Source organism: Anopheles aquasalis, chromosome 3, assembly GCF_943734665.1.
Source record: "Anopheles aquasalis chromosome 3, idAnoAquaMG_Q_19, whole genome shotgun sequence".
NCBI lineage: Eukaryota > Metazoa > Arthropoda > Insecta > Diptera > Culicidae > Anopheles > Anopheles aquasalis.
In genome coordinates, this window is record NC_064878.1 from 9695001 (window position 1) to 9711218 (window position 16218).

At 49.4% G+C, this 16218-nt stretch overlaps 5 protein-coding genes across 5 annotated transcripts in view; all 5 read left to right on the forward strand.

Annotated features, from left to right (window-relative positions):
• LOC126577309 (serine-enriched protein) overlaps positions 1-3120 on the forward strand; it is a 12093-nt gene extending 8973 nt beyond the window's left edge. The window contains exon 6 of the mRNA XM_050238824.1: positions 1-3120. This exon is cut by the window's left edge and continues 1927 nt beyond it. Coding sequence (XP_050094781.1) covers positions 1-1253 — 1253 coding nt within the window. The 3' untranslated portion in view covers positions 1254-3120.
• A 706-nt stretch (positions 3121-3826) lies between these two features.
• On the forward strand, positions 3827-6410 carry LOC126578780 (putative polypeptide N-acetylgalactosaminyltransferase 9). The gene is made up of 2 exons (XM_050241678.1): positions 3827-4543; positions 4611-6410. Exons 1-2 carry the CDS (start codon positions 3865-3867, stop codon positions 5627-5629), a joined length of 1698 nt encoding a protein of 565 aa, XP_050097635.1. The 5' UTR covers positions 3827-3864; the 3' UTR covers positions 5630-6410.
• Positions 6411-7828: 1418 nt separating this feature from the next.
• LOC126579226 (putative polypeptide N-acetylgalactosaminyltransferase 9) lies at positions 7829-9485 on the forward strand. The gene is made up of 2 exons (XM_050242631.1): positions 7829-8399; positions 8467-9485. The coding sequence occupies exons 1-2, from the start codon at positions 7829-7831 to the stop codon at positions 9483-9485; spliced, it is 1590 nt and encodes a 529-aa protein (XP_050098588.1).
• A 260-nt stretch (positions 9486-9745) lies between these two features.
• LOC126579228 (putative polypeptide N-acetylgalactosaminyltransferase 9) lies at positions 9746-13397 on the forward strand. Its single transcript, XM_050242633.1, has 5 exons — positions 9746-9767; positions 10441-10547; positions 10623-11217; positions 11319-11896; positions 12710-13397. The coding sequence occupies exons 1-5, from the start codon at positions 9746-9748 to the stop codon at positions 13313-13315; spliced, it is 1908 nt and encodes a 635-aa protein (XP_050098590.1). The 3' UTR covers positions 13316-13397.
• Positions 13398-13678: 281 nt separating this feature from the next.
• Positions 13679-16048, forward strand: LOC126578776 (putative polypeptide N-acetylgalactosaminyltransferase 9). Its single transcript, XM_050241675.1, has 3 exons — positions 13679-14319; positions 14398-14562; positions 14652-16048. The coding sequence occupies exons 1-3, from the start codon at positions 13710-13712 to the stop codon at positions 15692-15694; spliced, it is 1818 nt and encodes a 605-aa protein (XP_050097632.1). The 5' UTR covers positions 13679-13709; the 3' UTR covers positions 15695-16048.
• Positions 16049-16218: the final 170 nt, after the last annotated feature.

A 16218-nucleotide genomic window follows, 5' to 3' on the forward strand; every position in this document is an offset into this window, starting at 1 on the left:
TCGAGCCACCGTCGAGGAGGGCTTCGTTCGATCCACCGCGATCACCGTTTCTGGAGAATCTGCGCAGTCTGAGCGATACGGATCACGAGGGGACACACCATAGCCGGTTGGATTCCGGGGGTGATAGTTTCGAGATGATCGATACAACCGATCGGATGCCGGGTTCGAGTGTTTCGGGGGATCGACATTCGTCGATGGATACGAGTTTTGACATTTCGCGGTATCAGTCGACGAGTTATGAGGATCAGAACTCGAGCTTTGAGCTCGTGGAGCTCGATAATTCACAGCGCGGTGAGAAAGCGCTGTCACCGTTCGATATCCGCAAGTCGTCGATCGAGCTGGTCGATGCGGAGACGTTCCAAAGGACGACTTATCCCGAGGGGCGGAAGTCATCGTTGGAGACGCACTTTGATCTAGCGGATAGCTATCATCTGCCAGCGCATCCCCGGTCAACTAGCCCACGGTCTGCGTTCTCGGTCATATCGGGGACGCGAGCACCTACGAGGAAGCAAATTTCGGAACCGGGACGCTGCCGTGATTCACTTGGTCGCTCCTCGGGACCTCCCGGTGGTGTTACGGGTAGTGTGGTCGGTGGAACGGCCGGTCTAGGGGCTACGGGAAGTGGCATGAAGACGCACCACTCGGCTCCACATCGTGCCAAGTCGCCGCTCTCCAATCAGACTTCCTCGAACTTTAGTTCGCGTGATAGCTACGATTCGATCTTCGAGACGACACCACCGCAGCACTACCATCACCATCACCAACATCATCAGCATTACCATCAACAGCAGCAGCAGCAGCAGCAGCAGCAGCAGCGCAGTCCTTACTCGTCGATCGATGGGAAGCAACACTTTCCGTTGCCACCGCGCAAATCATCCAATGAATCGAATCCACGCTTCCTCTGCACCGACAAGCGCTGTGCGGCCATCTTTGAACCGCGGCCACTACCAGCGGTTCCATCGGCAGTTCAGGCGGCAGCGGCCTTGGCGGCATCATCCGGTGGCCGATTGTCTTCCTGCTATCTTGACACATCGAGCGGGAGCGAATTTGAGCCACCGTCACCGAGACGGGCCGCCAGTGCCTCACCGAAGCACACGTTCACGTTCCGGATCGTGCTGAAGAAGGTGGACAGCTCACCGGACGCGATCTGTCCGTCGATCGAACGCCGGCAGCTGCGGGAGAAGGCCGAAAGCCGGCACAAGCGGCGTGACAGTCGGCGCAAGAAGCTGCTCGAGATTGGCAAAAGCTTCTAGGCGATGACTAGATCGGACGCCATACTCTCAGTCATGTTTTTTTTTTTTTTGACAACCGAAAACGGTTCTCGGACTACTAGATGGCCGGTTTGCGGTTCACTTCATAAACCGTAATTTTCAGTAAACACACGTAGTGTGACTTATACATTTACACGTTAATCACTTATCGAATGGCGCGATTTATTACCTACATCATGATGGGAAGGAAGAGTGTGCGCGTCACTTCCATCAAACCAAACAAAACTCGTGTTCAAATATATTTCAATTGTTGATGAGACATCTAGCATGTTACTGTTTGCCCGTTTGTAGAGCGGAAGCAGAGCGGAATCTCGGAGCAGATCACACATGTTCTGATCCGGAAATAAAAACTACTCCTCACGGTGTACTGCGCGATATCTCTCACTCTCTCAGGTATACCAAGTATCACTTAAGAATGGAGCCGCATGAAGGGTGTTATAGAGCAGACTGATGCTAGCACACCGCGTCGTCCCAGCTCGGAATCAAAATCCCCGGACGATGCTGGAAGTTCAATTACAAACAAAAGTATTTAGCAGTATTATCCCGTTCTCCCTTTAGCTCCTTCCGGGGCGAGCCGAAAAAGGCAGTAGCACTGTGAGCTGTGCTTCTGGCCAACCAGCCAGCTAGCCAGTCAACCACTTCGCAAGGTCGATGTGGTCAAACGTTTTCAAACCTCGTTCCAATCTACGAATCGATCGGGGCCAGAATCGGGCCTTCGATGGCAGTTAATCAAAGTCAGGATTTCAATCACTGGTACTCCCGTACTTAGTAGCAAAGTGTTACCGGTTTTTTGCCAAAAATTCATCCATTCGTAATTAAAAAAACAAAATCGTTAAACCAAACACACACACGTGAACTTACTAGTCAAAAGGTGTTTTTATGCACGAAACTCCCCCACCCCCCCCTTCCGGGGTCCCTTTGGATCCCATGCACGCTCTTAAACGCGTGATCACAGGTTAATACTTATTATGGCAGATAGTCAATCGTTACTTAAAACAAGTCGCTCGCAGATAGGAAAGAGCATGTGTGCAGCATAGCTGAACCGGTGATCACCACAAAATGATCAAAAACAATCTTCGAGCAGGACTGAACTCGCACTAAACCGCTAAGAAGCCAACAGGAACAGGATGACCATACCGTGACACTGACAGGCGCTTACGATGGGGGAAGCAGTCGTAGTAGTCGTAGTAGCGTAAGTCGGTCGGTTGCTGGAGCTGGAGATCTTACAACCATCTGTCATGGTGGCCGATAGACTACAAAACTAGCAAACGGGACTCTGGAGGCCAATCGATTATTGTTAGTGTGTATTATTATTGTGTGTGCTACTATTTCGCTTTCCTTTCCGTGCAATCGTTCGTTACGCTCGGAGCACCCGAGGGCAGAACTGAAACAGAACAGGGTTTCGTCGATACCTAGACCAAGTGTAGCGCGCATCAGCGATTCAGGAGATCAAGGAGATCAAGGCGAGCAGGAGATTTATGTTCATCTACTACGCTCCTGCAAGGGGAGGGCTCTACTCTATTCTATTTATGAGTGTCTGTATGTATGTGAGCGTGAAAACGAGACAGTGACAGTGTGTTTGTAATTTGGTGTGTTCTTGGTTGTTGTTAATCCCCTCCTTATCTGACCTCATCCCGACTGCCGAGTCCTTCCCGGTGAGCATACCTGTGATACACGTTTGTCCCTTCTTAATATCAGCTCCCCTTAATCCATCCCATGACCTTAACGGAACACACACCGAACAGCCACTGAGCAGCCCACAGCAGGGCTAAAGAGAGCAGATACCAGGACCATTCTAAAGCACATCAACTTTGATCCTTGATGGAACCCAAAAAAAAAAAAAAGCAAAGATCCCGTGACACTTTGACTCCCGATTTTTACTCGATGTATGTGTTGAATTGAAACTCAAGCCAAAAAACACAAAAGCAAAATATTATATATGAATATATATATTCAGGAGAAATAAAATTTAATAAAATCGGAATTTTACGCGTCAATTTCATTCAGACGAAACTGAGCAAACCGCGCGATTAGTAAGGTGAGTACGTCGCAAATGACGTCGTAGACCACGTCAACATTCTCGAATTCCGTAGCGTACCGGCAAAGCTGCCCTCTTATCATACTACAGAACCCCATGCTATCAGCCCGGAGTTGGGGTTTGTACAACAACGCACCACCCCCCCCCCCCCCCCCCACACCTTTAGCACACCTACAACTACTGTTCTTTCTTATCTCTCTACCCATTCTACAACTGTGGTGGCGGTGATATCATGTCTCATGTCGGTTCTAGCTTCGCATACCGCAGTACTGTCTGTGGCTACCACGCACACGAAGTCTCGTGTTCGACCTATTTATCATTCGCTAACCACCATCACCACCATCACCACCACCACCACCGAGTCCCCCTCAACGGCATCGATCAATTTCCACCGCTTCCGTCGATTTCGCCACGCGAGTTCGTAGCTCATTAAAAGGTATTCCACCCTCGGTGCGGCGGCCCCTCACCAGCGCTTATCACGCCGATGCGCAGTCACACTGCGGCAATGCTAGTGGAAGGGTCACATACCGAGCTCCAGTGGACACCCGACACAGTATGGCTCTGCTGACGGCTAAGCATTTGTTTTTCCTGTTTGTTGTTTCGCTGCTTGGTGTTACGTTCTGGATTTCGCTGCTTGAAAGAAACTCCCGTGCTGGTGAATTATTAACGATTCCACCCTGGCTTGCACGCTACAGCAATGTGACCGCCGATCCCGATGGAAGGCCGGGTGATATGGGCCGTCCGGTGGTATTGCCAGATAATTTGTCACCAACTGTACTCGCGCTGGTTCAGCGTGGCTGGCAGGAGCAAGGACTGAACCAGTACGTTTCGGATATGATTCCACTGCACCGACGGCTTCCGGACGTGCGTGATCCTTGGTGTAGGGCGGAGGAACAGGCGCGACGAAGCCAAAACATTGGTCCGACCACACTGCCAGCTTCATCGATTGTGATTGTGTTCTACAATGAAGCTTGGTCTGTGCTGCTAAGGACCGTGCACTCCGTTCTTGATCGTACACCGAGTGAGTTGATCGAAGAGATACTGCTCGTCGATGATAGCTCGACGATGGAGCATCTGCACCAGTCGCTAGAGCAGTACATAGCCAATCTTCCGAAAGTTCGTCTCATACGTGCTCCGACGCGGCTTGGATTGATTCGTGCGCGACTCCTCGGTGCAAAGTCCGCCCGGTCGGGGATTATCACATTTCTCGATGCTCACTGTGAGGTGATCGAAGGTAAGTGCTCTGTAGGACTATTTACCGGAACAGAGAACCCTCTAACGTTGACCTCTTTACGGAACAGGTTGGTTGGAAGCACTGATTGCACACGTGGCCCAGAACGAAACGATGATCGCCATTCCGGCCATCGATTGGATCCACGAGGACACACTCGCACTGAACGCACAGAACTCGGTCCGTTACTATGGTTCCTTTGATTGGGGATTGAATTTTCAGTGGGGTGTCCGGGCGGATCGTATCGTGCAGCAATCGTCGCATCCAGCGGCACCATACGATACACCGACGATGGCCGGTGGGTTGTTTACCATCCATCGATCATTCTTCGAGCGGCTCGGTTGGTACGATGAGGGAATGCAGATTTACGGTGGTGAAAATATGGAGCTTTCCTTCAAGGCGTGGATGTGCGGTGGTAGGATGCAGATCGTGGCCTGCTCTCGAGTCGCCCACATCCAGAAGCGTGGCCATCCGTACCTAAACCAGGTGCGCGGAGGGTACGCCTCGGTACGGCGTAACTCGATCCGAGTGGCCGAAGTATGGATGGATGCGTATGCGGACTACTTTTACGAATCGTTCGGTGGCCGCGCGAAACGTGGTCAGTTCGGGGACGTCTCCTCAAGGCGTGAGCTACGTAAACGGCTCGGTTGTAAACCGTTCCGTTGGTACATGGAGACCGTGTTCCCGGAACAGTTCGATCCTAGCCGGGCGGTTGCACGGGGAGAAATCCGATTCGCTGATGATTGTAAGGATTCTAGTCCCCTTTGTCTCGATTGGCCGAGCTTGCTGAGTGTGGTCCGATGTCATGGTTACGGTGGCCATCAGCACTGGTACCTGACGGCCAAGGGTGAGGTGACACGCGAAGATCACTGTCTGGATTACGATGGTGAGCAGCTGAGCGTGGTGCGCTGTCATGGGTTGGGTGGCAATCAGCGGTGGAGCTGGTCGCCGGATACGCGCCAGCTTAAGAAGCTCACGTACGATCGTTGTTTGCAGTGGAATGGCAATGAGTTGCTGCTTGAGCCCTGTGATTCGAGAGCACCAAGCCAGCGGTGGCAGTTTTTCAATTATCAACGCGACAATCTGTGATTTGGCTGCAGGAGTTTGAGTTTTGAGCACGAAATGGCCATCAGTGCCTAGCACGACCTGTTGGAAACCGAATATTATCGGGTCTATCATGACAGCTTATCACTGGACGGATGGTTGTAAAGATAAGCGATAAAAATGGTGCTAAACCAGTCGTTATGCTTCGTATTCAAGTTCGTTTTCGTTACGTTTACTGGCGTATGTGCGCCTCTGGAAGAGATCTCACGGAGCAGGTATTTTATTTAAAGGTAGTCACGCTGCACCAAACACAAAGAACAGTAAGGCTTCAGCTTTCACGCATCTGCGCGTGTTTTCCAACATAAATTGCCATTTACAGTTTGTTTTTATTTGCCTCAAATGTTATCTTTGTAAAATATTATACACTACAAGAAAATAATGTTATAAACATTCAATTTAACTTGTATCCCGTTTTCAATTGTTTCCATTTGTTTCGAATAATTTTAATCGAAACGCGATAGAAACTCGCCCCGTTTGATAAAAAGTTTGTAGCCGCATCCTAAGTAAAGCTGCACCACCGTACAAGTTATAGCTATAGTTAGAGGAACCCTTCAAAATAATATAAGTAAACAAATGTCGAAATAAGTAATGTATTTTCATCTACTACCCTATTGGCAGGTGTCAAACATGAATAAACATTTACACCGTGTCCAATATATTCTCATACAAATTCAATCATTTATATTTTCTTAACTGGTGCACCATTTTCTATATTCAGAGTGTTTTTTTAAAGAGAAACTTTTACTAATCAATTACAAAATATGTGTCGGAATTACCCCCCTCCCACACTTTTTTACGGTCTTCAATTGTCTATAAAGTCCAACACACGTGGCATGGACGACTTTCATAGACATTTCCCCCTCCCCTTATTTTTTTGGAATCGTTGCTTCAAACTAAATAAAATTATACAATTTTTGCTCGTTTAGGTTCAATAATTGTATAAACAAACGATAATATCCAGTGGGTTAAGATCTGGTGAATTGGGCGGTCATTCATTCTTCTCTACAAATGTGGTTAAATTGTCCCTGCACCTGTTTTGAACCAAAATTGCTCCTTCAAGATCGCTCCATCATGCTGGAACACATGATTTTCGTTCCTGTATAATCTTTCCATGGTGAATTTCACAATTGTCTTCAAAAGATATCTTTTATAAAACGTTGGGTAAATTTTTCGGGCTTTTTCAATAAAAAAAACGGGGTGATTTGCTGCGCGGGCAGTGATTCTCGAAGCTGCGAGCCCCCAACAACGAGTACGTCGTTCCCTCTCTTGGACGCCTATTAATTAATCCGAAAAGCTATCTCCGTTGATAGTGTGCCGGTTATCACGCCCGCGATAAGACAACAATCGTGCAGCACACGTTTTCCGTCGGGGATTTACGAGCTTATGACCTCGATCGGGTCGTTCCGGACGCTGAAAGTTGTAAAACAACTCGTTATCGATGTTTCAATTCTCAAACTGAGTGACATCTTTCGTGGGAAATGCATGTTATGTAGAAATAAATCCGTGTTTACCTTCACAAAACAGTAAAAGCACTTAAGATTTAAGCATTTCTTACGTGAGAACTTTGTCTCCTTGGCGTATTAAAGGTTTGCAGAACACAATGTGATCCAATTAGTGTCATCTGCAGTGACAGAAAGAGTGAGTTATCAATGTGTTTCCACATTGGTAACAATTTTGGATAAACGAAAATGGAAAAGAAAGAATGCTTTCGAGTTTCGATTGAGTTCAGACAGAGCCAGAGTGCGGTTGTTGTTGACAGAAATCTGTTTAAAGAACCTCATTAACGACAGTAGTTGTGCTGACAATACCAATACACTCCCTTCATGGTAATGCCCATCTGTCCTAACACCAGCATTGAATAGAGATGTGAGAACGTGTACGATCGCCGTTTTCACTTCTTCCAACGATCAGTATTGAGTTTGAACTTTTTCGGCGGAGGTCACGACACGTCTATAACATATATTTTAGCATTAGAGATAGTAGCTCGACTCTTGACTCACCATGCACTCCAGATACCGCTTAGTGAAATATGTGAGCCTGTTTTTGGTGTTAATTTATATATTCATCAACGAAGTGTTCAATGGTGGCCGTGGACATGTTATGCTGTTCAAACAGCTACCAGAACGAAAAGTTGCACCGGTTGAATCCGATACGGATGAACCGATCATAACTTCCCTGGCTGGGATGACGCTTTTCAAGTTCGCGTACACTACGATAGGGCTTGATCCACGATATCCGGTCCCACCGGGAGATATGGGCCGTCCGGTGGTATTGCCAGATAATTTGTCACCAACTGTACTCGCGCTGGTTCAGCGTGGCTGGCAGGAGCAAGGACTGAACCAGTACGTTTCGGATATGATTCCACTGCACCGACGGCTTCCGGACGTGCGTGATCCTTGGTGTAGGGCGGAGGAACAGGCGCGACGAAGCCAAAACATTGGTCCGACCACACTGCCAGCTTCATCGATTGTGATTGTGTTCTACAATGAAGCTTGGTCTGTGCTGCTAAGGACCGTGCACTCCGTTCTTGATCGTACACCGAGTGAGTTGATCGAAGAGATACTGCTCGTCGATGATAGCTCGACGATGGAGCATCTGCACCAGTCGCTAGAGCAGTACATAGCCAATCTTCCGAAAGTTCGTCTCATACGTGCTCCGACGCGGCTTGGATTGATTCGTGCGCGACTCCTCGGTGCAAAGTCCGCCCGGTCGGGGATTATCACATTTCTCGATGCTCACTGTGAGGTGATCGAAGGTAAGTGCTCTGTAGGACTATTTACCGGAACAGAGAACCCTCTAACGTTGACCTCTTTACGGAACAGGTTGGTTGGAAGCACTGATTGCACACGTGGCCCAGAACGAAACGATGATCGCTATTCCGGCCATCGATTGGATCCACGAGGACACACTCTCACTGAACGCACAGAACTCGGTCCGTTACTATGGTTCCTTTGATTGGGGATTGAATTTTCAGTGGGGTGTCCGGGCGGATCGTATCGTGCAGCAATCGTCGCATCCAGCGGCACCATACGATACACCGACGATGGCCGGTGGGTTGTTTACCATCCATCGATCATTCTTCGAGCGGCTCGGTTGGTACGATGAGGGAATGCAGATTTACGGTGGTGAAAATATGGAGCTTTCCTTCAAGGCGTGGATGTGCGGTGGTAGGATGCAGATCGTCGCCTGCTCTCGAGTCGCCCACATTCAGAAGCGTGGCCATCCGTACCTAAACCAGGTGCGCGGAGGGTACGCCTCGGTACGGCGTAACTCGATCCGAGTGGCCGAAGTGTGGATGGATGCGTATGCGGACTACTTTTACGAATCGTTCGGTGGCCGCGCGAAACGTGGTCAGTTCGGGGACGTCTCCTCAAGGCGTGAGCTACGTAAACGGCTCGGTTGTAAACCGTTCCGTTGGTACATGGAGACCGTGTTCCCGGAACAGTTCGATCCTAGCCGGGCGGTTGCACGGGGAGAAATCCGATTCGCTGATGATTGTAAGGATTCTAGTCCCCTTTGTCTCGATTGCCCGAGCTTGCTGAGTGTGGTCCGATGTCATGGTTACGGTGGCCATCAGCACTGGTACCTGACGGCCAAGGGTGAGGTGACACGCGAAGATCACTGTCTGGATTACGATGGTGAGCAGCTGAGCGTGGTGCGGTGCCATGGGTTGGGTGGCAATCAGCGGTGGAGCTGGTCGCCGGATACGCGCCAGCTTAAGAAGCTCACGTACGATCGTTGTTTGCAGTGGAATGGCAATGAGTTGCTGCTTGAGCTCTGTGATTCGAAAGCACCAAGCCAGCGGTGGCAGTTTTACAATTATCAACCCGACAATCTGTGATTTTGTAATTTTAAATTACCGTTTTACTGGCTTTAATGAGCAGTTTATTTGTAATTTACTCAAATTTTATCTTTGTACAACATTGTACACTTGAAGAAAAGAATGTTATAAACATTAAATTAAAGAGCGCTAGCCACATCCTAAGCGAAGCAGCACGACAGTACAAGTTAGTGTGATTAACCCTTTAAATTAACATAAGCAATCGAATGTCGAATGAAGGAATGTATTTTCTCCTAGTGCTCTGTTGGTAGATGTCAAACATGGATAAACATTTAAAGAAAAGTAAATCATGCAAAATATCAAATCAAGTCCAATAGCTCAACTTTCACCATGGGAATATTGTCTAATTGTTTTAAAGGGAGCTAAATCGCGACACTAATTCAAACCGAATCGAATGCTCCTTCTCACATAACGATACTTACGGGCCGTTAATGCTGCCAATCGCTCTCGGCTCCTGACGCCATTTAAAACCCGGATACTAGATCGCACGCCCGTTCGCGTGCTGTCATCGTTCCGGCACACTTGTTCACTTTATCGTGGTAGGCTGTGCTCTTGACGCCAGCCTACTAACACGTGAAGCTGTTTACCAGTCATTGAGAGATATGTATTTGAATTGTAGATCCACAGAGATGCTGTACAATTGTTGCCTCTTATCAGTAATTCCGCTTGAAGCATACTGGCCGTCCATTCAGACTGTTTGCAAAAAAAAAAAAAACAAAAAGGAGCTGCATCTATGGCCCCATACACTGCAGCTCCATTGATGGTCTTACTACAAACACCATCAGCAAATGGTGACGGTCCCAAGCCCCCCACTTTCTAACCGCCACAACATCCATACGCACGCTAATCATAATCAGTAGAGACCTGTTTGGTTTTGGGGGGAAGTAACGGGGGACCAGCTTCTTATCCACGTCAATTGTGCCACTCGTCGATACCGATAACAAGAATGCTATAGATAACGGAGCACACCGCACCGTACCGCAACGTTACGACATTGCATCGAACAGCGGAGCATTCGATAGTCAGTATTGGAATAGTAGCCGTACGGTCATCATGTACGGGGTAAGTAGCGTCACTCCAACCACACTTGACTCCAACGCACTGAAACTAAAGTGTGCTTTGTTTGAACGATTAAAGCTCAAGCTGCTCTCAGCCAGACGGGACCTTTGCTGGGCTGTGATTGTGTTCTGTTGTCTGCTCGCACTCTACCTCTACCACGCCCAACTATCGGACCGTCTGGCTACCCTGGAGGAGTTCCGGATTGCACATCAGCGTGAGGAGCGTATACAGCAGCAGCAACAGCAGCAGCAGCAGCGCGGCCAGGAGCTAGTGATACCCCAGTTCAAGGTGTTCCCATACGATACGCACTACACAGCGTCCCCGTTTGATGAGGGGAATGCGAAGCTACCGGGTGATATGGGCGGTGCGGTGACACTGCCCGATAATGTAACGGAAGACGTTTCGAAACTGGTCGACGAGGGCTACAAGCACCAAGGGTTGAATCAGTACGTGAGTGATTTGATTCCGGTGCATCGCCGTCTGCCGGATCTGCGTGATGCGTGGTGTAAGGAGGAGGGACGTTTACAGGCCAGCCTACCGAAGGCATCGATCGTGATCGTGTTCTACAATGAAGCGTGGTCGGTACTGGTTCGTACCGTGCACTCGATCCTGGATCGTACACCGAGCGCGCTGATCGAAGAGATCATCCTGGTGGATGATTATTCCAATTTGGGTAAGTTTGAAGAAGAGCGTGATCTCGGCTGCTGCTTTCTTTATCAACTCATCGATGTTCTCTTCTACTAAAACCGACTTTCTAATGACCCGCTAGTGTAGCACATCTACGGACCCAGCTGGAGGAATACTTTGCCGGTTATCCGCTGGTCCGGATACTGCGTGCCCCGCAGCGACTCGGTCTGATCCGTGCCCGGTTACTCGGTGCCCAGAATGCGACCTCCGAGTTTCTAACCTTTCTCGATGCGCACTGCGAGTGTATGGTTGGGTGGCTCGAGGCACAGCTTGATCCGGTAGCACGGGAACCCCACCGTACGATCGCACTGCCCACGATCGATTGGATCGATGAGAAGAATCTGGCGCTGGTCAGCAACAAGGCACCGGTGTACTATGGGGCGATGGGTTGGGGGCTTGATTTTCAGTGGCGTGGCCGGTGGGATCGAGTGAACAAACCGGAGAATAAGCTGGAACCGTTCAGCACACCGGTCATGGCCGGTGGGTTGTTTACGATCCACCGGAAGCTTTTCGAGTGGCTCGGTTGGTACGATCCGCAGCTGGATGTGTATGGGGGCGAGAATATTGAGCTGTCGCTGAAAGCGTGGATGTGCGGGGGACAGATATTGACCGTGCCCTGTTCCCGTGTGGCGCACATACAGAAGACTGGCCATCCGTACCTTAATGTGAGTATTTTTTGTGTTTAGTGTTAGTATTCAGGTCAGCAAAAGGCTAATTTTTGAAGATTGTTTGTGATGAAACCAAATCAACTGATTTTTTACAACCTGAATGTTATATTGAACTACAACTTTTCAAGAAAATTTGCTTGTATGGTGAGGAAAATTTGTCAAAAATTCCATCCATGGCATCAAATTTAAGAATCTGCATTACCTGTCAGCAAAAATGTACTTTTTTCGGTAGCCATAAATAGTAATTAGTAAGTGTTCAAAGATGCAAATGGCTCGATTAAGATTTGTTTATGCTACTGCACTGTTTAGGCACACTATGATCGTGACGGATTTGTCGAGAATCGAGTTCGTCGCTTAAAAGCAAGTCTTTTGATTCGACCCAAAAAACGGTTCCCATCGTTGCTGCTTGATGGGTCATCAGAAAAATACAAATCAATATTCTTTTGATAAATTATAAGTTTATCTACGTAGCCCCGCAGATTTTTTGTTGAATTTCCTATTTTACGATTTTTGGCAGATTTTTGAAGTTAAAAAAGTGGTGCTTTTCACTATTCTACCAAAAATAAAAAATAGTTTTCCATATTTATTTAGGAAAAAGTATCAACAATTTTTATGAAAACTCGACGGTGCTACCTGGCAAATCGGTTACAGATTATGTGTTCAAAATTTCAAATCGATCGGTCCAGTACTTTTTATGCTACAATGGTCAACGACTTTGAATTTTATCCGTAAATTTATAAAAAATAAAAGTAAACACCTTAGCCCCCCGTTAATGACCCTTTTTTGTCGCTCTTTTCTGCCTCACACCAGGGACTGAAGAAGGACGTCGCTCGGACGAACTCGGTGCGTGTGGCCGAAGTATGGCTCGACCAGTACGCCGCCGTCCTCTACGATTTGTTCGGTGGCCCCCAGTACCGCGGTGACTTCGGGGACGTGACCGAGCGTAAGCGCCTCCGGGAGGCACTTCACTGTAAAAGTTTCCGCTGGTATCTGAACACCGTGTTCCCCGAGCTAGCGCCAGCCCTTGACAAACGCCCGGGCCATGGACCGTTCGAGAATGAGGCACTTTCGAAGCACTGTCTCATGGCGCAACCGTCGGGTGTGCCCACGATGGAACCGTGCCAGGTTGGTGAAGCGAGACAACACTGGGTGCATAATCTGTTCGGTGAGCTGAGTAACCAGAACCGCTGTCTAGACTACAGTGGCAGCGCTTTATGGGTGTTTCCGTGTCATAAAGCGCGCGGTAACCAGGAATGGCGCTACAATGGTACCACCCATCAGTTCGAACACTGCAAGCATGAGGCCAAGTGTCTTGCGGTTGAACCGAGCACGAAGCAGCTACGTATCGATAGTTGCGACAAGGCACAGGAATCTCAAAGATGGCACTACCCGGCGTTAGACTTTAGCAACAGTTAGTGAGCAGAGCAGAGCAGAGAGCAGTTGTACAAACAGTGCATCGTGTCGCAGCGGACTGTTGTAATAAACAATGGGATGACCAAGAAAGCAACAAACATGCGGAGAGCGTTTTTTTATTACTTCATTTTCCATATACAGCATCGTACGGTTGGTTTGGGGTGGGAGCGAGGTAACGAAGGTCACTGACGTGTGGTGTCGGGCATCGGGCGCAAGTTTATCGCTCGCGAGGGGCGGCCCCGCATTATCGGACAATCTGTCGGGCGCCAGTTCGTTTGAAGTGCACGCTATCGGTGACGTTATCGACGTTCCAGTAAGCCTCCTTCCCGATAGCCAGTCGCCGTCGTTGACAGTCTTGCATTGACAGCGCCGAACGTCTGGTGCTGGGTGGTTAGTGATGCGCGATCGTTCGCCCGGTGGCTGCGCTCCATCGCGACGCCTCTGCGTCCTGTGCGCTCTGGTGACGGTGACCGTTTCGCTGGCCAGTCTGTTTCTTGTGTATTCGTACGATGTCAGCGTCACGGTGTCACTTCCTACCAGGATCTTCCGCGATAATGAAGAGTTGCAACAGCAAGGACAGAAGCTTCTTTCCGCTCTCCGATCAACTGGTGATGGTGATGAGGTAGCGAAAGGATTTCAGTTCACGTACACAACGATCGGATTGGACCGTCGGTTCCCAGTGCCACCGGGTGATATGGGCCAGCCGGTTCAAGTGAATCTCACCGACAGTGCGATCGCCACGATGGTTGCCGAGGGTATGGCGAAGCAGGGCTTCAATCAGTACTCCTCCGATCTGATGTCACTCCGTCGTCGATTGCCGGAAATTCGAGATCCGTGGTGCCGAGAGCCGGGCCGCTTTCTGGCCCACCTTCCACCGACCTCGATCGTGATCGTGTTCTACAACGAAGCGTGGTCGGTGGTGCTACGGACGATCCATTCCGTGCTCGATCGCTCACCGGCCGATCTGGTGCGTGAGATTGTGCTAGTCGATGATTGTTCCACGCTGCGTAAGTAGGCCACAGCTCCGCCAGAGAAGAGGGTGTCCGCTCATTGCGTAATCCGACTATCCGCGTCCCGCCGTACAGCAAACCTAAAAGCGCAACTGGATGAGTATCTGCGGCCGTACGGCAAAGTGCGCGTCATTCGTGCCCCGACACGCTTGGGGTTGATAAGGGCAAGGATATTTGGGGCGCAGAATACAACCTCCGAGGTGATTACGTTCCTTGATGCACACGTCGAGTGTACGGTAGGTGAGTGTCCGGGGTGGCGATGTCGCAAAAGGCTCGACGGAGGTGCTTATGAGTTCGTTTGTTCGCTTACCGGGTGTACCGGGGAACAGGTTGGCTGGAGGCGCTGCTCGATGTGGTGGCACGGAACGACACCACAATCGCCATTCCGACGATTGATTGGATCGATGAGAAGAGTATGGCGCTGGTGGCGAACAAATCAATCTCATACATCGGTGCTTACGATTGGGATCTCAACTTTGGCTGGTGGGGCCGCTGGTCCATGAAGAAAAAGTATGAAAACAAGATGGTCCCGTTCGACACTCCAGCGATGGCCGGTGGACTGTTCACGATCAATCGAACATTCTTCGAGAAGCTCGGTTGGTACGATGAAGGTTTTGATATTTACGGCATCGAAAACATTGAACTATCGATGAAGAGCTGGATGTGCGGTGGTAAAATGGTGACCGTGCCCTGTTCCCGTGTGGCCCACATCCAAAAGGCTGGCCATCCGTATCTGCGGAACGAAAAGAAGGACGTGGTGCGTGCGAACTCGATCCGTTTAGCCGAGGTGTGGATGGATGAGTACAAGCACGTGATCTTCGACATCCACGGTATTCCGCACTACCTGGAGGAGGAATTCGGTTCCGTCGAAAGCCGCAAGAGGATTCGAGAGCGTGCCGGGTGTCGTAGTTTCCGTTATTACATCGAGAATGCGTTCCCCGAGATGCGCAACCCTGGTGTTGTCGGAGCATTCCGCGGAGAGGTGCACAGTGTCGTGCTAGGAGCGGCCAGCTGTCTCGAGTTTAGGGCTTCCGATGGTTTCCTAGGAATGGCACCGTGTAATGGCAAGCAACGGAACCAATTCTGGACCCACAACTACTACGAGGAGTTGAACAGTTATCGGCATTGTATCGATTTTACTGGGAGCGCTCTGGGAGTGTTTGGATGCCATCGATCGCGCGGTAACCAAGCCTGGCGTGTACTGGAGCACACGGGACAGATCCAGAGTGTTAAGCATCAGCAGTGTCTAGCGCTGAATCTTCTCACGAACGTGACACTCACGATGGAACAGTGTGACGATAAGCGTGCTGCTCAACGTTGGACCCTCAACTATATCCGTTATGATCTGACGCCATTCCAAGCGAAAGTTTGACGTGGCATGAACGAACGAAGTTAGTGATTCTTGCAGCTGCGAGCATCCATCAACGAGTGCGTCGTTCCCCCTCTTGGACGCCTATTAATTAATCCGTAAAGCTATCTCCGTCCGGGTAGTGTGCCGGTTATCGCGCCAGCGATAAGACAACAATCGTGCAGCACACGTTTTCCGTCGGGGATTTACGAGCTTACGACCTCGATCGGGTCGTTCCGGACGCTGAAAGTTGTAAAGCAACTCGTTATCGATGTTTCAATTCTCAAACTGAGTGACATCTTTCGTGGGAAATGCATCTTATGTAGAAATAAATCCGTGTTTACCTTAACAAAACAGTAAAAGTACTTAAGATTTAAGCATTTCTTACGTGAGAACTTTGTCTCCTTGGCGTATTAAACCTTTGAAGGACACAGTGTGCGCCAATTAGTGTCATCTGCAGTGACAGAAAGAGTGAGTTATCAATCAGAGCAGCAACGCAGCACGCGATACGCCTGCACCGATAAGGAACTGTCTCTGTACAACTTCTA

Bases quoted from the DNA above. Each gene is read 5' to 3' on its own strand.
- LOC126578780 (XM_050241678.1), top strand. From the start codon at position 3,865: ATGGCTCTGCTGACGGCTAAGCATTTGTTTTTCCTGTTTGTTGTTTCG. The intron at 4,544-4,610 runs GTAAGTGCTCTG...TTTACGGAACAG, and splicing joins TCACTGTGAGGTGATCGAAG to GTTGGTTGGAAGCACTGATT.
- LOC126578776 (XM_050241675.1), top strand. From the start codon at position 13,710: ATGCGCGATCGTTCGCCCGGTGGCTGCGCTCCATCGCGACGCCTCTGC. The intron at 14,320-14,397 runs GTAAGTAGGCCA...CCCGCCGTACAG, and splicing joins CGATGATTGTTCCACGCTGC to CAAACCTAAAAGCGCAACTG. The intron at 14,563-14,651 runs GTGAGTGTCCGG...ACCGGGGAACAG, and splicing joins ACACGTCGAGTGTACGGTAG to GTTGGCTGGAGGCGCTGCTC.
- LOC126579228 (XM_050242633.1), top strand. From the start codon at position 9,746: ATGGATAAACATTTAAAGAAAA. The intron at 11,218-11,318 runs GTAAGTTTGAAG...CCGCTAGTGTAG, and splicing joins GGATGATTATTCCAATTTGG to CACATCTACGGACCCAGCTG. The intron at 11,897-12,709 runs GTGAGTATTTTT...GCCTCACACCAG, and splicing joins CTGGCCATCCGTACCTTAAT to GGACTGAAGAAGGACGTCGC.
- LOC126579226 (XM_050242631.1), top strand. From the start codon at position 7,829: ATGACGCTTTTCAAGTTCGCGTACACTACGATAGGGCTTGATCCACGA. The intron at 8,400-8,466 runs GTAAGTGCTCTG...TTTACGGAACAG, and splicing joins TCACTGTGAGGTGATCGAAG to GTTGGTTGGAAGCACTGATT.